The sequence below is a fragment of the Phallusia mammillata genome, chromosome 8 (genome assembly GCF_965637545.1).
Source record: "Phallusia mammillata chromosome 8, kaPhaMamm4.hap1.1, whole genome shotgun sequence".
Taxonomy (NCBI): Eukaryota; Metazoa; Chordata; class Ascidiacea; order Phlebobranchia; family Ascidiidae; genus Phallusia; species Phallusia mammillata.
Window position 1 is genome coordinate 2,558,219 of NC_137259.1, and position 23,639 is coordinate 2,581,857.

Here is a 23,639-nt window from a genome sequence, read left to right on the forward strand (position 1 = left end):
GTTGATAGTAGATCCAGAAAGTGGACAGATTTCTGAAAAGTGTTTGTTACTAATAAAGGTGGGTTATAGTAGATTCAGATTATCAAGGTCAACTTCCATCAACATTTCTGTTGTTGGTTACTTCATTTGAACCCCAACAATCATTTGTGATCCAACAATTCTGTAAAGGAAATCAAGGCATGAACCTTGTAAGTACAAACATAACTGCTAAAGAACTTGTGTACAGTGAACATATTTTGTATATGTTTTAAAAAAACTTATTATTACCATTTCTTTCAAACCAAATTCAATTAAGGGTTTGAACATATGTAAATCGGCACAAAGTCATTTACCCAAGCATAATGAAAAACTAACACAAATTTGTTTTACGTTCAATTTTTTATTTGAAAGTAAAATAAATCTCACTTCTCATAAACATGAAGGACAAAACACTAAACAAGTTCAAAAACTGTGGGGTAACCTCAGATCTCAACCACACACTTTTGAAGTGCCAACATCTGATACTTAGAACAGGGGCACTTTATGCATGTGAGTTTTTGTGTATGCCGTGGAAATTTTAGAGACCATGCTGTAAGTTTCAACCATTTTCCTCCATGGTGTGCAGAGCTTCATTTGATTCTTGCGCTAATCCTTCTTGTTGTAATTCCATTTGCTGTTGAAACCATTCTTGTTGTTCTTGTTCTAGTTGTTGCTGCCGTGCCTAAAATGGAGACACAGCTCACACAAATGTATGTCTAAAAATCTAAAATGTTGAAAAGTGGGATTGTGGAATAATTTTCAGTGTATGTGACTTGTCATGAGACAAATACACAGTCATAACTGGGATAAACCCTAAGCGTTCATGTAGACCAGCGATCACAGTACACTCATACATAAATTATTGTAGGCCTAATACAGAATCAGTCAGTCACCAAGCATTCGCATGGACACAGGCTAAACTAGAAAAGTGGCTTTCTGATATACTTCCATTTTATATATTCTATACGATATTTACCAATTTACTACACTGTACACAATTTTATCTACATACATGATTGTTTTTGCAAGCAAAAACGAATGGGTCCCCACACGCGTGTTTATGCGGATTTACGGTAAACCTATATGTGGCGGTTATTTTTATATTCTTAAGGACAAAGCATAAACTTAACTTTAAAAGTTCTTTTCCATATTCTTTTAGCATCATTATTGTCATATAATTACAAAAAATCGGTGAAAAAAGAACGGGGAAAATACATTCAATTTAATCTCTTGCTTTGACCTTGATATTGTGGTTCAAGTTCAGTTTTTAAACACAAATTTTCCTAGAAAGCCTTAACTGTTGTATTAGAGTTAGACACTATATAAAAAAAAGTCGTTTGCTACAAAGGTATACATACAACAACTTGTTTTTCACTTAACTTTGTTTCGCAAAAACGACCGTTTAATGACCTTTTGACACTTTTTTTTAATAGCATGCAGTCCTTAGTGTTCAACAATACCGTTGGGCCTAATTTATACATGACTTAAGTACTGATTCTTGAATTGATTTGTCAAAAATAAAGAAGATACGTTATGACGAAAAATTCGTAACAGTGTTGTAATGCCTACAAGTTGACCTTTAGTGACCCATGGTTATGAGACGGCCAAGCTGACAACGAGAATTTAAAGACCATTTATCGCGGCGTTCGAAAAAGTTGTTTATTAAATTTCATATTTATGTTGATCAACGATGTTTTGCCTGACATAAACGAAACCGAAGTATGTTTATCGAGTTCGAATTACGTCTTAGGTGTAAAACCTGCGCCAAAACTGAAAATGAGCGTGATAACTCAATAAAACGACACAGCATTGCTGCACAAAAAAACAGCTGATTACTAATCACCGAAACGACTGTCTCGTAAAACGTCTGTCCAGACGTCAAGCTGAGCACTCCCGCTCTGCCGCCTTAATCGTAAACCAGTGAATTCCTCCCTTGGGACTTATATCTGACTGATAGCGTACACATATTGTGGGTTGTAAAGGTAACTGGCAAAATTTTAAATACTAAACGAATATCCTGCTTAAACAATTGTTAACTTTTTCAAATTTTTCTGCACCATAGGGCATGTATTTCTGCCTTAAAACTAAAACCGTTTATTTCGGGGTTTAAAGGGTAAAAAATGGGTGAATCCGAAAAAAAGACACAAAATTCTTTAAAAAACTTTACATTGCACCAAACAACAAAGCATGAAACCCCAAGATGCTGTACTTTAGTCAGTACAGCCGTTTCAAAAATTTTACGTTTTGGGGGCCTGTGGGTGAACCGCTGGGTCAATCGGGGTCAAACTTCAGGAGGATCAAATTTGGATTAATAACTAACATCTCTGTAAATTTGAATAAATTTGGAGCACTCTTTCTTGACCAAACGCATCTCACAAGCCAGCGTTAGACAGAAAAAAGAAAAAAAAATACGGACAAAAACAATATGTGTCCCCTTCAGGGAAGGGGACCCATAAAAATCTACCATGCAGTAGGATTTGAATTTGCAACAAGATCCTTTCCAAGACTGGAGATTGCACCGAAAGTCGAATTATAAGCACAATTAAACAATGGTTGTGGGCAACCCCCTACTACAAAAGCTGTGTGGCATACAAGGCAGGCAACAGTGTTTGTGTCATGACTTCTGAAAATTAAAAACTGTCAAGGCTGTAGGGTTGAGGGCTTGTAACAAATACAATTATAATCCGATGGTATATATTTACTCCAGTGAGCCGAGTATGCTCATATGTTATAATTTGCTGTGACTAGTACCATGCTATATCAATTCAAGTCACCTGTGCAAACAGTTCTTGTTGTTGCCTTAAAAGTTCCTCTTCAGGTATTCCAAGGTTTTCAAGTCTGCTACTTCCTCTTCTTTTCTTCAAAGCAACATGTTTGCATTCCACCAGCACTTCTCTGCATTCTTCCACATACGAACCAAAACCCAGACTTTCTAATGCTGTGTATAAGTTATATGACTTGATTTATTCATGAGAAAAGAATCGAATACAAAAAAATGCAAAAAATGTTTCAGCACTTTAATGTCTTAAAAAGGCAAAGAACATTATGTCAAAACATCAAATTCATACAGCTTTATGAGATATAGTGGAAGGCATCAGTTTTGTTTAGGTATCTATTCTGCTACACAGTTTTTGGTAATGGTGCAATGAAGTTTCAAATTGACTAAACAAATGTTTAAATGTGCTGTTTGGTCGTTGTTTTGTTTTCAGCCTCAACTTTGTGGACTTTTCTGAACCAATTAAGGCGAATTCAGTGCATCACCAGTTTTCAGCTCTACAATGTTCTTATGAAATTATGTTGTTATGAAACTACGGATGTTGTGTTAAACGCTGTCAAAACTAGTATTTTTGGTCATTTTAAGTCAGTTATATAAACAAACCAAGGGTCATAATTACTTTTGCTATTTTTTTAAAAAGAAAAGAAGAAAATGAGTACCATTATTTATGATTTACAGAAATATATTTAACATGAAATTTGCATGCTTACCATCAAGAACATGCTCAGGCATTATTGTCTTTTTTGTGTTTTTGTTGCAAATTTCATTGGCCTCTGACGACACAAGGTGAATGAACTCGTTGCAACACGTCACAATCAACTCACGAGCTTCATTGGAAACTCTTACCTTCGTGAAAAAGCAAGAAAAATACAACATTTGAACGAAGTTTAATTTGTTTGTAAGTTCTTTACTATTTCAGAAGTATACCTGTGGTAATGTTTCTCTGATAAGCTTATTAATTGCAGCTCTTGGCAGATTTAAATCATCTTCATCTGCCATTGGCTCGTGTTAATAAAACTTCTTGCAAAAACAGCTCTTAAAAACAGCAAAAATATTATTATTCTTTTAATGTATTTTTCTTTCAGTCGTATATACGCCATAGAAATTACACACAAATATAATATTTCTATGAGGAAAGCATCACAGAGTTACAGACACTAATAAAAAACAAGACCTCTTTTATGTTTAATTATTACTGTGTGGCTTAAATTTCAGATCAATACCCCGATCTCAAATCTATGTTCCTAAATTTTAAACTACGTAACCTAAACAAAACTTGAAAACTAAACTTACAAATCCTGAACAATTTTTTATTGGCTTTGTTGCTTGGCTATGTAGGTCACATGTTGGTAATTTAAAGATTCTAAAATGCAGAAATTGAAGTTAACGGTGCAGCTGCAACATCTGACAGCCGATTTTTAGACCTTAAAGTCTCAACGTTGCGCAGCTATTTTCGGTAGCCTACTAGTGAATATTTTAGCGCAACTGCGCTGCTACGTTTTGTTTAACTTGGCAAAATAAACTTAACTAAAATAAACTGGGCCTTAACAAGTTTTCAATTTATTAATTGAACATTAATGACTTCAACACATAAAAACACCAACATATTTAGTATCAATCCACCAGTATATTTTAGTATAAGCTTCAAGTCTCAACGTTGCGAAGCTACTTCCAGTCCTGGTGAATATTTATGCGCAGTTGCGCTGCTAAATTGTGTTCAAAATTGCGCAACAAACTTAACTCAACTCAGATCCGTTGAATAGGGGCTGAATTTCTGATCGTGTTGGACTCGAACTTGGCAGTTCACGCGTTTTCAATCCACTAACTGTTCCAAATATTGACGACTTCAACACATAATGACACCAACATATTAGCATCAATCCACCAGTATATTTCAACGGTATCAAATATACTTGCGCATGAACCAGTTAACACACAGCAATGGCTTGGCCACAAAAACAGTCGAATAGGAAAAGCAGAGGACTGACCAAAGTGGAAAACCACGGTTTAAAAGCATGAGAATTACAAAGCGCGCCATTTTTGATTGGATCTTGAAAGGCAAAATAAACACATATTCGCATACCACATCATATGCGGAATAATGTCAGGTCTGAAATATTAACATCGTGAACTTTTAGGTACAAACACGATAATAGAAAAGTAGGCTTCTGTTTTTTTCCTATTGTGAGCAAATAGACACATGTACACAGTCGGCATGCAACCAATATACTTATACACGTATTAGGGGCATAAAACTAACGTGGTAATTTTTTTGTGGCAATAAAATCAAGGGGAATTAAAAATTAAGAAAAGTACCCACAATTGTTAACCCATGGGTCTATTTTTTATTCACACAAGAAAAAAGGTTTTGGATATTTTTCACAAATTATACATTCCGTCACCATTTGACGTGGTAATTGGAAACGAATGATGACGTAACAAGTTTATGACGTACCGATCGCTAAAAGGCCCGTTTTCTATGACAACATTAAGGAACGATAAACATAATGGAGTCTGTGAGCACTTGAAAAATTGCGCAGAAAAAAGCGTATTAACGGCTTTATTACCTATACTGTATAAGCGTCGTAGAAAAAAGGCTAATAATGAACGCAAGGACAAAATACAAAGCCACAAAACGATCAGCGATGAACAAAGGTGTCTTGAAACGTGGGGTTTGGCAAGGTGTAGTTTTGTTTAGCGTGAAAATTTCAGCAGAAACTCAGTGGGACTAAAGATGCGTGAACTTTCCTGGAATAGAAGTGACGAAGTTTTGGTTAGACCATGCTGCAACGCCTGTCGCATACATTACACGTCACACTGACAACACATAAAATGACTCAGCATAAAAATAAATGACGCAGCAGGAACTTGCCCAATGGCACTGGGTGAAAAAGCAAAATCGAAAAAAATACATGTAGGAACTTTTTGAATTGTTTGAAAGGAACAAAATGACTAGTGAATTTAAAAGCAGAGGAACTAAGTTATTGATAAAACAGCGACGGGTGGGCACCAGTATAGGAAACTTTTATTTAGCACAAAATTTGGTGGCATAGTTAAAAGCGTGAAGGGTTTTAGCACTTTAGAAGCAAAAGACGACATTGAATGAAAAATAGGAACTGATTTTTTTGCAGGCCTGAACTTTTATCGGAAAAAGGCAAAAGGCGATTCGAGCATAAGGTACTACATAGCAAAGAATTACGCGTGTTTTAACGTCGTCAGCACCGCTTATGACACAATAACAGGTCCGGTAGAGTGACGAAATAATTCCTTCGAGCACAGGATACGAAAAGATGCTGTTATGAGTGAGCCGGGGCGATTTTAAATCCATTGTGCAAAGTTTAAGCGACATTCGTTTAGCTAAGATGCTGTGAATGTAACGTAAATATGAAAGAAAAGTTTAAGCTGTTACGAAATTAGACGTCATACTTTACTGTGTCGTCATAGTACGAGCTATTGTGACACCTTGGGGAAATAAAAACATCTTTTACATGTTATACATCGACGAGAAATATATCTGATTTGAAAAAGAAATATATAAAAGACCCATGTGTTTCTATAAATGTTTTACATCTTCTAGTAACGACCGAGGGTTGTATATTAGACGGTTTTGTATGTTCCTAGTTAATGTGGAACTATCTTACCCACTTTCGATATGGATTTCGAAAAACAAGACTTTCAAGTATGCGAAAGCAACGCACCACACACATATAGAGAAATTAAGTAAGATATCGTCGTATACTCAACTTGTGGCATTTGAATTTTCATCTTAGGCAAAACAATGGCACCTGTTCCTGGTTGCACTTAAAACGAGGCACCTTGATAATGTTCGAGTCAGCCGGTGGGCGTGGTGGAGGTGTGGTTAAGTCACGTAAGCCTCTTCGTCAGAGCAGTCGCTGCATAGGAGATGAGACACGGGGAGACGACACTATTTTTGCGAGGGTGACGTAACACGCAATGACGTCAATAATTGTCGTCATCAAGGGGCGGGGCTTTGACCACGATTTCTAGCGGGGGCGGTTCCGTCGATGGCGCCGATACATCGGTTGCGTCGGTGCTCGAGTTATTACTGTAGATATTGTTGCTGTTGTTGTTGTTATTGTTATTGTTTGCGTTGTTGATGTTGAAGAGCCCGGCCCCTGCGAATGGAACGGCCCTCTGTTGTAGGGATCCTGAATCGAGTGTAGCGTTTCGGTGTGGCGGCCCCAAGCGGGAAAGTACCACAGAGGGGTCTTTCATGACCGCACTGACCAGTGGGTGAGGAGCCCCTGTGATGCGTGGTTGTTGGTGGTTTGACGTCACAAAGGGATGCTGGTTGAGTGTCACGTGATCGAACTTGTTTCCACGGGCAGTGTCGCCATGTTGTTTCTTCACGTGCTTCTCCAGTGTGCTGAAATGTCAGATAACTCAAGTTTGCTAAAGTTTTTGAACAAAAGGTTTTTTTGCACAATCAAAGTTGTTATGTTGTTTTTAGGGGCCTTTATACAAAACACTTCTCACTTCTAGCTTGATTGATGTGTTAAATGTGGTCCTGCTGAAAATTGTGGCCTTAAAACAATTATAACTCTATATTTCTGAAATGAAAAATCATTTACCGTCCGTATTTGGCTTTTAAGCACAAAAAATGTGTGACCCCCAATAAATTACTTTTTTAGAATAGAAAACGGTATGAAACTTACTCGAATACTCGCAAGTAATTGCTCGAGTAATACAAAAAGTACTCGCGATTCGGCTTTAAAACAACTTTCTACTCGACGAGTTATTTGCTCAAAAGTACCCACTGGGTAGTCGAAGGAAAACCCGACCAAAAAGTTATACAATACCTGTACACGGAGAAGGGCATCCCGCATATATCACATCTGTATACGTCACGCCCGTTTAAACCATGAGTTCGCATGTGACGTGTTAACTTGCTGGATTGGGCACAGGCGTAATCACACAAGCGACATTTGTACGGACGCTCTCCTGTGTGCATTCGTCGGTGAACTGTCAGGTTGGATGTGTTCTTGAAGATCTATACGAAAACAAATATTTAGGGTAAGAAAGGCAGGCAACGGTGCTTGTGATTCGACTTTTGAGGGGTTCACTACTGAGCCTATGTAGTTAAACATGCAATTTCCAAAAAGAACCAAATTGCAGTTCGCACTTACCTTGCCACAATACTGGCAAGTGTCATTTCTGACTGCTCCCCGCCCACGAGCCCTCACTTGTCCACCGTTTGTCGAACTTCGTGTGTTCGAGTTCTGTCCCATGTTCCACGAGCTCTGCTGCCCTCCACTGGCCGAAACCGGCAGATTAACTGGTTGTAACATCCTATACGGCACCTGATTGGTGGTTGGAATCGATGGACGAATCTGATTGGTTGGTCGTTGCTCTTGTGACATCATTTGACGCATTTGTTGAATCACTAAGGCGTTTTGAATGTCGCCGAATTGCGAGGCGAGGGATACCACGTCGCCGATTTCAGGCATGGCATTTGCTGATGATCGGCGAATTTGAGCGGCGGCCGCCATTGCTGCTTGCGACGAAAAAGTTGGGGAGAGCAGCTGAGAAGGCGCATCAGCAAAACCTGAAATTTAAAAGAAGAGTTGGTTCATTCGGTGAGGATGTTTTTCGCTCTGTGTATTTTGTTCAATGGAAAAATTGTAGCAGCACCGTTGCGCTAAAATATTTCTCAAGAAGTAACTTGAAATGTGCTTTTCCTTAATATTTCCATTTTATATATTTCTTATCCAATTTACCAATTTACAATGCACACCATTTGATCTACACATATGATTATTTTTGCAAGCAAAAGCGGGGTTCCCCGCACACGTGTTCGTGCGAATTAGTTACTAACGGTGTGCAAATAGTGCGACTATTTTTAAATTATTAAGCCTTAGGGGAAGGGGACCCAGAAATAGCTGCGCAACGTTGAAACCTTATAAAGCGAAAAAACGTTAAGCATTGTTTCTTAACCTGAGGGTAACTAATTACAACCAAATCGACAATTTCGCAGTTTTTCTGAGCCTATTGCGTTATCATTTTAGCTCTATGACGTTATTCTTCTCTGACATTATAAAGAGTAATTCAGTTTTTTGGAAAAGAGGAATAAATGACATTTATCAACTTGTTTTTAGGAATAACGATAATAAAAGGATTAAGAACCACTGTGATACAGCATACAATTCAGTTTTAAACACCTAATTTTTGTGCCCCTTGTAGGAAAAACAACAACTGCTTACCTGCGCTCGGCGGTGTGCTGCGACTACTAGCGGTTGAAGAATGTCGGACAGCACGGCCGCTGGGTGACGCGCTTCGCACAAATGGATTGTGCAGAGGATTTCCGTTGAATGACGGAAGAACTGGTAGAGATCCACGACGTGTTGACGTCATAAATGAACTCGATTTGTCCGAAGTGTTATCTAAATAAATGAAAGTTAGGTTTTAAAGGAATATTTGCATCTGTTAGTGGAAACATAAGGGGCACAGTGGATAAAATACAAGTTATAGCCTTGTCATAGAAATTGGGTCAACTACAATTTGGTTCAATACATTGGGTTGCTTAAGAATGGTTTCTAGTTTCGGTTTTGACTTTATTATTTATATGTTGTCACAATAGATAACTAAAACGTATAAAAATGGATTGCAAATCAGATCATAACGTAAAACTCGGTTAACCTGGACCCGTTTGATTCGGATTAACCGATGTCGATTAGTTCAAGTTTTACCACATTACAAATCATTTGTACCTTAAGTTTTGTCCGAGTTAAGGGAAGATCCGGATTAACCGAATCCAGTTTAACCTAGGTTTACTGTATTTCACACAAAACAAACTAATAAGTTGCTGCCGTAGTAAGCTAAAACTGCAATCATAAGTTCACAAATCATCTCACCTATCTGTTTTTCACCGGGCGACGATAAACTCCTGCAAACTCCACCTTTACTCGCATCGCCATTACTGTCTTCATCCGTGCGTGCAACCGGAAACGGCATTGTTGACGAATAATCGAACGGCGATCGAGCACTTTTACTTCCGCTTCCGTCGTTTGAAATAGAATACTGAACAGGAGAACGGCTCGGTTCGCTTTTTATTCTCTTTAAAGAGCGCTCCTCCTCTTTCGCACTTTCATCACGCGATCTACGTTTCCTCCCATCCTCGTTATAGGAGTTGGAGTCTTCGGACGCCGGTCTGTCGCTCGCGTCGGCGGAATCGGCGCCGTTCATGCCGACGTAATCGTCGATTCGTTCGTTGAACACAGAATCGTCGTCGCTGTGAATGGGCGTGTCGGGGGCGGAACTCGCGATCACTTCGAGCGATGGACGTCTGACGTAATGAGTCTCCGCGTCACCTTCCGAACGTGACCGCTTGAGGGCGCACGAGAGGAGAGGAGATTCGTTTAACCTGAAGCGGAAAATGAGTTTTGTTGGTGATTTGTTTCGGTTTAAACGGAGATTTGTAATACTTCATTTGTTTTGGCGGAAAATTCATATGAGAGTGGTTTAACACTTGCATTTTTGATACTTATAATATTCTATTTGAATTAGATTATGCTGTTAAGGCGAAATATATATATAAGTTATATCTTAAGGACAAATGACTTAATGTTTTTTATGAACTGAAATTTTGTTAATTGTTGCTTTTTAACTTTTTTAAATGAACTTACTGAAACGTTCCAATAGGTTATTTGGCAATTGCAATATGACACGTTAATCATAAACAGTTTCTATTGCATTAAGTGTTAGAATTTTGCCTGATATATCAGACGTTTTTAGCGATAGTTGCTGTGTTTTTTTAACCTAGTAACAGTTAAGTGTTTCCTAACTATTTATTGATTATATATTTATCTCAATTCAAAAAGATGCATGTCTTAATGATTTATTAAATTTAAATTAATACGCACAAGGTTCAGTCTTCATCCACCAAGCAATCAGCTGGGAAATTCTGGTTTCAAGTTTAAATACACTGTATAGTTAAGCTTCTAATACAAATCACGTGATTGCAAGCGGGCTTATGATTGGTTGAACTCAAACCAATCACGTCAATTAACTTACGAATCGTTTAATTCCGAGTCCACGCTTGAAGCTTCGTCCCCGAATACACTGCCCTCTTGCGGCGATTTTTCCTGATCCGATGAAACCTTCGACTCATTGGATTCAGTAGTTCGGCCTGAAAAGGGAACAAAACTGTTCTAGGATGTTCTAAGTGACTTCACGAAATATAATACGCAAGGGATGAGCCAATTCTAGAGTGCTCGGTACCAATGGTTCCCAGTTAAATGCTCGGTGCTCGGCCAACCAATTTAACGTTGCAAGTCAAGCCGGGTTTTTTAGGTCGGTTGTTATAGGCTTCAGTCCACGCAAAACCGGCTTGATTAAATACTAGCCCGTAATTTCAGCTCAATAAATCTGCATTTTGGGGGCTAATTTGTACTTTGGAAGCAATCTAGTTCCATAATAGCCAATTATCAGTAGAATTGCTTTCAAACCAACACAGCAAATACAAATAAATCAATAAAGAGAACCAATGAAAAGACCTACTTTTAAAGGCGGCCCTTCCCGATGCGATACGTGCAATTTCTTCTTTATGTATCTTCATGTGACGTCGCAATTTACTGGACTGAGAGCAACGATAATCGCACAAATGACAACTGAACGGTCTTTCCCCAGTGTGTGAGCGTCGGTGCACAATAAGATTGCTTGCAAAGCGAAAAGTCTTCCCACAGAACTCGCACGCTTTGCGGCGTTTCGCTTGGCGAGAATACATCCACTTGGAGGCGCGCTGGTACAGCTCCCTTCCGCTATAAGTCTTTGCTGAATACGGGGCTGGGAACATAATACCAGACGCTGAACTGACTGATGAGCTTCGAGTTGCGTTGATATTGGACAGATCTGTGATTCTATTGGCGACTTGATCTGTGTCTAAGTCGTGCGCTACACCTTGGTCAGCCATTGATGCTAGGCTTTGCTCTGAGTTCGCTTGCGAGCGAGTTGAAGGAGGTTGGTTGGATGAAGGATGCGGTGACGAGGTCGGGCTCTTCGTTTGTGACGCTAGATGGCGCAATCGAGCCGAGTAATTTCCTTGGTTTACAGTCACCGTCTGAAGAATATCAAGCGGGGACGAAAACGAACTGCTGTTTTCGGCCTCGACCGCTGTGCTCGTGTTTCTGACCGGTTGACCTTGACTCAAGGTCGGACACTGACCAGCTGCTGCCGAAGCCAAAGCAAACGCGGCAGCAGTTTGGTAGAACCGGTTCCTGTCGTCATTGCTACCCGGAACTGGGGCCGGTTCGTGTTGTGGTCGATTCGAAGTCGCCTGAATCCACTGGTTGAGAAAATTCATGCTTGGTGACGTCATGACCGCCGGGCGACTTTGTGTGACGTCATTAGGGTTGAGGGTCACCTGAATAGGTAAATTGTGGCCGCGTTCCAACGGGGGCGGAAGTCGGCGTCTGTGTGAAGAAATAAAAGTTGAAAAATTTGCTTTTCAGAATATTTTAAAAAAGTAAAACTGATTTTTATGCTGCATCATAGCACACCGCGCCTATTAAAGGCGTCATACGGCGAGTCAAGGCGATCTACCAAGCCAATTTTTCGTTCGTTTAATTGTGACTTAAATGGTCTAATTAATGAATTTTTAAGATATACATTTCTCATTAAAAAATCATAACTTATTCAAATTTTAAAAGTTTCGTATGGTGCATCGTAGCACGCCAGGCCTATCAAAGACGTTACAGAAAGCATATTTTATCGTGAATTTTTTTGTCAGTAAAAAGGTGAAATTATTGACTCTTCGCTTTAAAAACGAATCAAAACCTATTCAAATAGAAAAATTTTAAGGGGGTAACTGCCCATGTCCTAACGATCAAAATATAAATATTCTTTTTCCTTAGGTGTCAAACTCTAGACGCTTCCAAGAACGTTTTCCAAACACTTTTCATGTCTGTACATAGGTCATACGCTGAACCATTCAGCCAAGTTCCCTTTAATGACGCACTTAAAGTTGGGCATCTCAAGTTGCTTAACTACGCTTCTAGTGGTAAAAATCTTACCTCGCATCGCCCGACTGTCCGACGTGCAATCCATGCGTACTTTTAAGGTGCTGAAGGAAGTTCACTGCTGAGTTAAATTCCTTGTCGCACTCGCGGCATACAAACCGGGACGATGACGTAACGACCGCTTCAGAGTCAGGTGACGTAGTACCTGGGGAAGTAAATTGGCGAATTAGTAAAAGTAGAAGAGTATTTGAAATGAAAGTTATAACAGAAACATGGCGTTAAACGTTGGCATGTTTGCATTTCAATCTGTTAAACGCCAATGCAGAAAAAAGGAAAAAAAAGGCATTGTAAGAAAAACCGGTCCATTCCTTAAGCTAAAATAATAATAACTTCTGATCTAGCAAAGCATTAGGCGCATGAATAGCCGCTTACCCGTTAGTTTCTTTGTAAAATCACGAGAAAAAGTGTCAATTATTTCTGTGCAAAAAGTATTAAGTCCTTAAAATCCCCAGGTAAACATTCCCAGATAAAAAGGACCACAAAAAACATTTCGAGTTGAAGAAAGAACCCAAAACTTTCAACTTTTTAATAAGGCCTACACGTTTTTCCCAAACCCAGAATTTGCAAAAAAAACACACTTCATGACATCACACTTAATGACGTCACATTTTGATGATGTCACGAAAAATGTCAATGATGTGGTAAAAGTGCACCCAATGCGAATCTAGCTGTCATACAAAGTTGGTGGATCCCAAAATTAAGCTTTGTATTTTAGCTAAACTTTAAACTGTGGGTTAAAGTACGATATGTTACAAAAGGCTACGGAACATTTAAGGCCTGTGTGGTGAAGCTGTTTCAGCTGGAAGGCATTTAGCGGCATGTAGATACGCCAGAAGCGTGGGCGGTGAATTAAGAGGAGCTGCTACCCTCTGAAATTCGACCACAACGTGTTTGGGTTTGGAAAGGTAGTTTAGCAACTTCTTCTTTAGCGCTTTGAAATTACCACTTGAAGTTTTTTTGTTGCAGCAAAGAAAAATCCCCGAATCGGTCCGGGATTTCCCGGGAATTTTACCGCCCAATTATTTCCGAAATTAAGAAGGTCAAAAGTCAAAATTGGTTTTTCGGTTTAAAAAAGCATTAAACAAAAACTGCGGCATTTCTACTTGAACGCAAGGTTGCAAACAGCATATGGCGTCACGTTTTGTGAAAAATTGAAATAAAAACAAAAATATGTTATAACTGTTACCAAAATTACAAACTAACAACACAAACAGCCTATATTACAAAGAAAAACAGTTTTTTGAGCAGTATTGAAAAGGTTTCATACCAAAAATACTTCAGATTGCCTAAGAAAATAGCCAAAAACTATAAATCATACCCAACTGGCTTAACGCAAGGTCGCCAAAACTTTTGTAATTATTGCACATGTTTTAATTTTGTTATAGATCACAAATGCTAACAAATGTAAGGGTAGTCGATTTGTTAATATTTTTCTTTCAAAGCAGCAACTGTTGCAGAGTTTTTTGCACAAAACACTTGGTTTCTGCAGTATTGTAACTTTATTTTTTAGGAATCCAAGTACAAAACAAAGTTAGATGGGCCCCAGTAGTAACTCAATAGCTTCAAAATAATCGTAAAAGACCGAACTAGACTTTGACTGCAAAAACGTCAAGTGTTTGTTTTGTCTTGTGGTGGTACCACTATGGCGCAAGGCTAAATGGGTTCGTGTGAGTTACGACAACTGCCCCTAGTGGTAGCAATCGCGCATTGTCAGCGTAATTTACCTGTTGCGCAACAATCACATAACAAAGGTTGAAAAAAAGGCTATCCATAGTTGTAAACAGGCCTGAAACCGAAGCCCGAACCCGAAAGTACAAAACCGAAACCCGACCAGAACCCGAAAGTATCGTTTTTGATAACCCCGTTCGGGCCCGAAAGATTGATTGACTGGCCTGTATACATTAAATCCTCAGGAAAGACCAAGGCAACGAACATATTAGACAACTGGTCTTGAACAAGGCGTTTTAGAACTGTTTGACATAAGGTCAGATCCAGCAACTGGATACTTAGCTAGTTTATTCAAAAAGATTCTGACACACAAGTGTACTCGAATCAAGTCCGTTTTTTAAGAAACCTAAACCCTAACTCTTACAACTCTTGAGTTATCTAAATTCGGAGTCATGGTGGCTTTGCGATATTTCAAGTTACCACCTAAAATCACAGTTAAAATTGTGTAGTGTTTTTGTTTTATGACCAAAACCGGTTAATCTGTGTTTCTGTGGGTTAATTTTTCTAATTTCATTTTGGGGTTTTCAATTTCATGTGTATTTCACTAAGCTATGGGAATAAAGTTCAAAAAGCACATGGGGCCCTTAAACAGTCTCGCACATGCGCACTGAATGCTCTCAATTACCAAACCCCAACACACCTTTCTTTGGCACGTTACCAATTGATGACGTGGCGCATTATTACGCCTTGTTGACCATGGACCAGACTGGCAACGAAAAAGTCAGCTAGAAAATGTTTAACCATTGCACCAAGCTACTCTTTGTGCTATTTTAGGGCCATCAAGGCTACGGTCCATGGTTAAAGTCAATATTTAAGATCAAGGCAATGGCAATAAAGTCCAGATAAGGTTCTCGTTTGTGTCATGTTTCAAAAGCTAGGAACCGGTCGACAACAATTTCGCATAAAAGTAAAAATAAACTCCATGACCCCCTGCGAAAGTAACATATGAATTGGTGAACCTAGTTGATTGGGAATGCACGCTTTATAACTCTCTGTTTTAATTTTATTGCGTCAGCCATTTTGATTTTGTTGGTGTTGTTGTCTAATAACTTATAAGTTATTTTATTGCTACAGTTTTTACAGAGATCAACGCTTCACCATGCAAATTATAAGCTACACTGGACATAATACCTAAAACGGGTATTTCGTACGTTAATACAACCCACAACATTTGTAGTTCTGAAACAAACATGAAAAATAAATTTTCACGAATTATACGCATTGAACTATTACTATCATCAGATTTTGCATCTGTGGTAATTTAACATTTAATATCACTTGTTTGACACTCGATTGGGCGACCGTTTCAGTCGACATTTCTGCCAATTTTTTGGCCCTAAGCTATTAAGTGCAGCTGTGTATCTTTCACAATTACCAAAAGAATTGTCGAAAGAGAGCGTTTCTCGAATATTTTGGCTATGTATGTTATGAGGTATGTGTTGTTAACAGCATTAAAAACAGGTCTACCGATATGTTTTTACGACAAATAAACTATAAATATAGTTATTCTCATAAGTTTTTTCAATTACTCCAGCAATTTCTAAATAAACCGTGTTATTTTTCGTGAAAATTTGAACTGTTTCATGTATTTCTCTTAATTTCACGCAAATGAAAACCACAGACTATCTGCATACAACCATCGAAACTGGCACCGTCCTCTAGTACGCAGATAATCAGAGTTTCGTATTTACTTAAATTAAGAAGAATAACTACGGCCACTTGGCAATCTTTTTTCTCCAATCCACGGCCCTTAACCACACAGGCAACGGCTACCCTTTGAACGCCATGTGCCAATTTACTTGTCATGTCAAAATGGTAATGTATGGAATAGCGATTTACTAATGTGCTGTTATATGCATATCAGTTAAAGAGCAGACAGATTTGTACCCGTTTTTACGAATATTTATGTAAAAAAACAAGCAATTTAATAGTTTTACATCAAACAGTATTTAAAATGTGAAAATCACCGTTTGCAGACCTCTATAATACTCAGTTTTTTAAAAAAAACATTTTGCCCATAAACCTAAGATACAAATGTCACCAACCAAAAATTAAGACAAAAAACGCATAAATAAAACAGTCATTTGAAATTGCGATTTTAGTTTGTGAAAATTGAAAGTTTATGAAGGTAAGTTGTTTGTCAAAAGTTGTAAATTATATAATCTTACATTAAGTTTTAGTTAATTCTAAATCAAATATTGTCATATTATTATTAATTTTGCATAGCTAGCTAAAATCCTACAATCAACTTTCGTTTTTCTGAAGTACCGCGAACCCTCGAAATAATGGCAAATGAACCGTTTTCAAAAAAAATGAAAAAGTTGCGCTAATAGGACTGTGCCACCATTTTTCTGTGTAGAAATAAAAAATATTTTTGGAAACACTGCTAGACTTTTTACGTCTGGGTTTTTTCAACTGAAAACCATCACGTATTTAAGCGGCGCCTGGACAAGCCAATTCTGGCGCCCTTAAAGGAAGTGTGTATGTTTCCATATGCCAGTTTCCATGAAACAATGCATAGACACCACATGCTTATTAAACACCACCCAATATTATTACATGTAAATTATACATTCATTTGAATGTACTGTTGTTTTAAATTATTTCCAAACTATAGCGAACGTTAATAAATGCGAAAAAACAATTTTGGACAAAAGTTTTTACCAGCGCAAGTTTTTTGAACTGGCTCATAACCAAAGGTGTAATAGCAAGCTGGAATATATCAACAAAGAAAGGCTTTGACTGGAAAATCCCAACACGGGATTCGAACTCACGATGAAGGAAAGTTTCACATGCCAGCGCTGTATACGTGGCCCGATCTCAAAAACACAAGCCTGAAGCCCGACAAGGCCCTTCTTCTAAAATCTAAACCGAATTAGGCCCAAAAGTTACATTTTACCAATGTGAAATTACCACACAAATACGGCCGAGTGCGAAATCCGGTGCGAATCAAGTCAGTTTATTCTTCTTCTAAAATCTAAACCGAATTAGGCCCAAAAGTTACATTTTACCAATTTGAAATTAGCACACAAATAAGGCCGAGTGCAAAATCCGGTACGAATCAAGTCAGTTTATTCAAGCTTTAAGTCCAAACTCAAATCAGACCCATAAGTCTGGTCCTAACCCCTAAGCTAGGTATTAAATACATCACTTCATGCTACACAACATACTGTACGGGTTTAAATACAAAACTGTGTTTTTAAAAAAGGCCGAAAATATTTAGAATTAATTTTTGACGAAATTTTCTGGACAACAACAAATTAGCCGAATTCAATTTCAGTTTCGCACAGAAAGTGACGACACTAACACACGTAGTAAATTCCCGACCGCATATAATACACACACATTCACACAAAAAACAATCGCACATTTCGCCAAACTGACAAAAACGGTTCAAGCAAAATTTTACAACAGTAGAATCGGCCACAAGACGAGCTTGCCAGTAAGGGATACCAGGAAAAAAACCTTTATCATATGTGGTTAGATGATGATCTTGAACGTGCTGAGGCAAGGTTATCTAACCACAGGTTTGCCCTAAAGTAGAGGTCCTTAACCTTTCTTGCCTCGTCAAACGTTTAGCAGTTTTCGAAGTTTAAATTTACCCCAAGATTTTTTTCCGAACAAATTTATTTCGTAAAACTGCTATCGCATTAAATCAAGTTTAGATTATATATGACATAACGTGTAAAATCGTAAACACAATGACAAATTTATCTGTCAAACCTTATATTTCTTTCTATATTTCACCTAAAGTGTGTAAAATTAATCTTTCTGGGATAAATTTACACCCAGTATATATATTTTCCTAGTGATTTAAAGTATCCAATCATACAAATCACAGTACGCCAAGCCCATTAACCGACGTTATAATCAGTTGTCACCGAGCATTTTTAGCAAATTTCAGGACTGATCCCAGCTATGAATTAAAGTTCATCTTAGTTAATCATACAAACGATACAAAAATCGTAAAACCGAACGATTTAAATATTACAAGATTTTGTATGGGTTCATATTTCAACGCTATAATCACATGTAAAATGTAAATGAGAAGTGTAATATATCTTTAAACGAATAAAAGCCTTAAACTCATTGATATATCAGCGGGGCTATTAAAAATGATTGCTTTATTCATTCTCTTTACTTGCGCATTTAATCATTCAAAATAGCGACTTTTTTGATGTGGAAAGCGCTACAAAATATACGGGTTAATTTTTCAAGGCTCATATTATTCAAATAGAAACGTAATGGATTATTGCCAGTAAAAGTTTCGGCCATAATTTCTGCCATTTTCAGTAAATTGAAAGCATTGTATTAAAATCATAAAGCACGTCCAAAATTAGCGCAATGTGGAACAGTCTATTTCCGTCATCAATATACGAAATAAATCTTGGAACGGTGTGAGTTTATGGTTACCGACGAAAACACTTAATAAAAACGATTTTAGCTAAAACTTTTATAGGACCACGTTTTTTGAAAAATAAAATCATACAACATGTCGTTAGGTGGCGGTATAGGGCGCAATTTTGCGAAAATCGGCAAAAATGAGACGTTCGTGGGTTAAACGTAGAGTAAGCCACACTGGTAATGCTGCTTGAGTTTTACATTTTATAAGCACAAACCAATAACCTTTTAAATTGCCTTAAAGTATGAACGTAATCAACGAACTTGCCAAAATAATCACTGGTCCATTTTAAAACGTCTGCTCAGTCCCTAATTAGAGCATCTAATGCGGAAAAATGCTGTAGACATTTTAGGTACTGTTTAAAGAAAATTAACAGAATAAGAAATAGATAATTATAAAACGACCTTGCGAGAATATGGATATTTTATAATATTCACTTGAATAGTTTGTTGCAGTATGAATATTAAGAAGTTTTCGTGGCAGAACTCATGTTTTACTAGTTAAATTTGGTTAGGTCCTGTTTTGCCTGAATGTTCTTTCAGTACACATTTTGTAATTTTGTATTGCACTGAATCAGTACTTCACTACATAACAGCAAAAGCGAATTTTAACCATGTAGAAGTCACCAGTAAGTGTTACGGTATTGGGTGAACCCATTCTGCCACGAACATTCAGGGTTTCAGGGTATTTAGAACATGTTCAACTTCACGATATCACACTTCAGCAAAGGCAACAAAGCGACAGACACGACAAAACCAGCACATGGACATGGGTACTAACATACAACACAATATGCTACGATGCATCACTTACCGAGTGAGTCATTAATTTAGGCGATATGTGGTCGTTGTTCGGGCGAAACCACAGGTTCGGAGGTCTCACTTTTAGCGGATATCCAGGCAGTGGCCACTAAATTTGCGCTTGGCATGGCTATGTTAGGTCACGTGAGTTTCACGCGTGATTGATTACGCTAAGTCACGTGGTTTATGGTAACCAATGGCCCGTATACATGAAATTGTTGATTGCTTGTTTCTACTTCATACAATTCGAACGTTTTTACATGTAGTGATATTTTAGGGTCTTTCAGTGTGTACTTTATAAACTTTTAACGGAATGGATTCTTGATACAGTTTTACACGCATTTCAAGTCTAATTTCACACATGAAACTTAACTTTTCTTCTTAAAAGATTCACAAAACAGTTGCAATCGTTAATAATGACATGGTAGATTGTATTTTCTATCTATTGCAAATACATGTTACCTAAAAACGACATCACATTGTCCAAATTTTAACGAGAAACACACAAACCAATACATTTGTATAGGACATGAAACATCGACAGCAACTTGTGTCATTCTCAAATGAAATCAATGTAAAAACAGTTAAAGCTGCAAAAAAGGCGAGAAAACAGCGCGAATGACAGGTGAAAAATCATTTGTACATTACATCTCAGTTTGCTTCAAAAATGATTCAAATTTTAAGTCCAAAATTTTTAACAGTTCACGTCTAAAGATATCATGTTATCTTCTTCCGTCGAAAACGCTGGTTCTAAGAACTACAGAAAAAGTACGTAATGCTACAAACGGGGACAGTTGATTGACCAAACTGCCGTTACGCTCTACTGACCACGCGCAAACGACCTTGCCCTCCAACAGATTGAGTTTACTTGGTCGGTCTGCGATAAACCAAGGAGGACGATGGGACCAGTGCACGACAGACATCGGATATTTGACAATCACCAAAGCGAAGCGGACCCTTACACCAAAAGCAAACTGTTTAACACACGGCAAGAAACAAAAACAGGCGGATTAACATATTGGTGGTATACGGTTGGAGTAGTTACAATCATTTTTTTGTAGTATGGACAGTACAAGAATGAAAACTCAAAAACAAAGAATATAGAACCACAAGTTACTTAAATAGGGACGCCACTCCATTAAAAAATGTGACATTTACATACTTGAAGATTCGAATCCGCTTTAGTAGTTAAAAAGTTGTGTTTAAATATTTTTGTTTTTATTTTACCAACGCAAAGAGACACACTTATAGCTTTATTGTTTATGATATACGCGCAGTTGGCTACAAGAATTCGCTCATTTTGGCTTACATTACCAAAAACTGAATTCGTATTGAAAAGGTTGAGTAAAATGACGTACCGTTTAGATGGCGTTCCTTTAAAAAAGCAAATGTATTCAGGAACACTACACACGGATTTGAAAAGTAGTTAAATCCAAAACACACCTGCCAGGGGTTCGACATTCTTAGCAAAATGACAATTTACTTCAAAATTATTTCGATTGTCAAGAAGCCTGACTCTAAACAACTTAAAATGCGCTTTAAGCGTTTTTGAAATTACGGGGCCGGTCACGAACCCAGGAGCGAGTGTTTCTGATAATCGCGCCAAATTACAAGGCCAGCAGAGACCGCAGACCACAAAGTTTCAACCAGGTTCAAAGCCATGGCAGAATCTGCGAAGCGTGCAGTCAGCAAATCCTCACTGGTGTACGTGCTGGAATGACATTCGCGGAAGGTCAGGCGGTCGTCCTTGTTTTATCGCACCATTGAGTTTAGCAAATTATTCACCAACGAGTAAACACATGCGGACGTTGACAATGGTATTCGTTGCATCTTACAGCACACAACGAGCACCCTAAAACCAGCCACGACCCCTATGACGCCCGGCAAAACCGCAAGGTTCGGCGAACTAGAACGCCAGCCGAGCCAGTATTTGTGGCTGCTGTGCTGGGCAGCATGGTCGAGCCGCCGAGCCAGGAAGGGTTTGTAAACGGAGAGGGGATGCTATTCGCCGACGGCCAGTCACGTAGCAGACGGCGAGAAAAAGGCAAGGCTCGGACTTCGAAACGACCCCTTTGCAAATACACGCCGTCGGTAAGCCGATACAACAAACACACAGGGAGGACACGTTTTGTTTCGTCTGGCCAGGCTGCCTGAACCCAATGCTACTCGCCCTCGCAGACCGTTGCGCTTTGCGGAGGCGCGCAGACTGCTCGCGCGCGCACACACACGAGCAAACGCGCGGTCGCTCCTCTTACTGTTGACCGCTGACCGCAGAAGCTGACTGGAGCGCCAAAAAGCGCACAGCCGCTGGTCACGAGGGGCGATGCGACCAATAAGCGGGCGAGGAACATTTTGGATGGTGACCAAATTGTCTGGGCGATAAAGCGCGTACACGCACACACATGCACGTGAAAATGCGGCAGGCGCCGGTGGCATTGAACTTGAGGCTAGCTGCAGGCGCACTTTGCTCTGCAGAAGGTCCGGGGCGCCCTTTGCGGCGAAGAGTTATGCAACCTCTGCGGGAAATACTTTCACGTTAAACCGGCCAAATATTGGAAATCGTACTGATCATTTTAGATGCCGATTGAACATTTGCTACAGTAAAATGTGCAATGGTTTCTTTCAAGTTGAATACAGTTTAAAACGACTGGGTTCTGTTTGCTATACCTATGTTTACCATTGCAGGTATGTCAAAGAATAATATAGCTCCTCTAAAAAGTAAGATGTATATTCGTGTATGTAGAAAAATCGTTGCAGATTAAATAAAATTGCCAACATGTATGCATGACTAATGATAAACTTGTAGCTAAACACGGTAAAAACTTTTTAAACATGGCGCCATTGTTGTATTTTTACCCGCTTTTCCACATTGGGGACCCCTATACCAGTTTAGTGACATATTAGTCTCACTTTTAACAATTTTTTCTTCGCACCACGTTGCAAATTGAATTCCAATTGGCGTATATGGATGGTTTTACATGCATTTAATTTCTACAAGTCGTTTTCCAGCGCGCTACCAACAGCACCTCTGCTTAAAAACTGATTTTGATAGAACATGATCAAGTTTCAATCGATTTTGGGCCACTAACCCTCACTACATCGTGTTTACACGTGTAGTGCTCATGTACAAAGCGCTATTGGATTAAAAAATTGGCAACAAAATAAGCGTCAATCTAGTAGCCGCAGAAACAGTATTAGGAATGCTGCAAAATTAAAGCGTGCCAAACAAAGGCTTTCAGAACGATTTATGGCACGTTTTATGTCATTTTAGATCGTATTTAGAGACTATGTTTACTGTTTTTTTATTTAGTTTGTTTTGTTAATTTGGAATAGCATTTTTTCAAATGGGGATATTTTTGTCTACACATGTGTACGCTAGATGTGCAAGTGGCTATGAATTGATTTTCGCATTTTAGTAGATTGTAGAAGAACGCAGTTATAGTTAAAAAATGTAGTGTAAACTTTTGGAGTGCAAACTGTTTGTGTGAATATATTAAAAAACACAATAATTTTCCTGCCATAAAGTGTTCCTGGCAACCCAACAATAGAAGATAAAACGGAAATGCTTGATTGATGTTTGGCCATAAAAACTTTAAACATCAGATAATTAATATCAGTTACAGAGTACAGGCATTTTCGATTCCGCACTTGCAACAGTATTGGTTTTATTCTTTGTGTCATTTACTTTCAATACAAAATTTATCTGTTTATCTCTGGGTCATCAACCACACGCGGAACCCCTGTAGTTTCAGTTCAGTGCCTTAGCTAACAGAGACCGATGCGGAAAAACTGGCAGCAATCGCGAAGTATCGCCTCCCGTATCCTGATAATGATGAATTGAGCCTTCTTTAAAATCCCAGCATTTCAACGAAACAGCGCCA

The 23,639-nt window shown here is 38.5% G+C and overlaps 2 protein-coding genes across 4 annotated transcripts in view; both read right to left on the reverse strand.

Annotated features, from left to right (window-relative positions):
• Positions 1-359: 359 nt before the first annotated feature.
• On the reverse strand, positions 360-3,875 carry LOC145204978 (protein Dr1-like). The gene is made up of 4 exons (XM_080077600.1): positions 3,722-3,875; positions 3,505-3,640; positions 2,793-2,956; positions 360-700 (listed from the first exon to the last, which is right to left on the reverse strand). Exons 1-4 carry the CDS (start codon positions 3,791-3,793, stop codon positions 578-580), a joined length of 495 nt encoding a protein of 164 aa, XP_079933726.1. The 5' UTR covers positions 3,794-3,875; the 3' UTR covers positions 360-577.
• Positions 3,876-4,664: 789 nt separating this feature from the next.
• Positions 4,665-23,639, reverse strand: part of LOC145204308 (uncharacterized) — a 38,300-nt gene continuing 19,325 nt past the window's right edge. For all 3 annotated transcript variants that reach the window (XM_080076800.1, XM_080076801.1, XM_080076799.1), the window contains exons 4-11: positions 12,823-12,973; positions 11,312-12,222; positions 10,826-10,940; positions 9,667-10,175; positions 9,016-9,195; positions 7,942-8,360; positions 7,615-7,805; positions 4,665-7,181 (exon numbers count right to left, since the gene is read on the reverse strand). In XM_080076800.1, the coding sequence (XP_079932926.1) occupies positions 6,755-7,181; positions 7,615-7,805; positions 7,942-8,360; positions 9,016-9,195; positions 9,667-10,175; positions 10,826-10,940; positions 11,312-12,222; positions 12,823-12,973 (2,903 nt within the window). In that variant the 3' untranslated portion in view covers positions 4,665-6,754. The remainder of the gene's footprint in view (positions 7,182-7,614; positions 7,806-7,941; positions 8,361-9,015; positions 9,196-9,666; positions 10,176-10,825; positions 10,941-11,311; positions 12,223-12,822; positions 12,974-23,639) is intronic.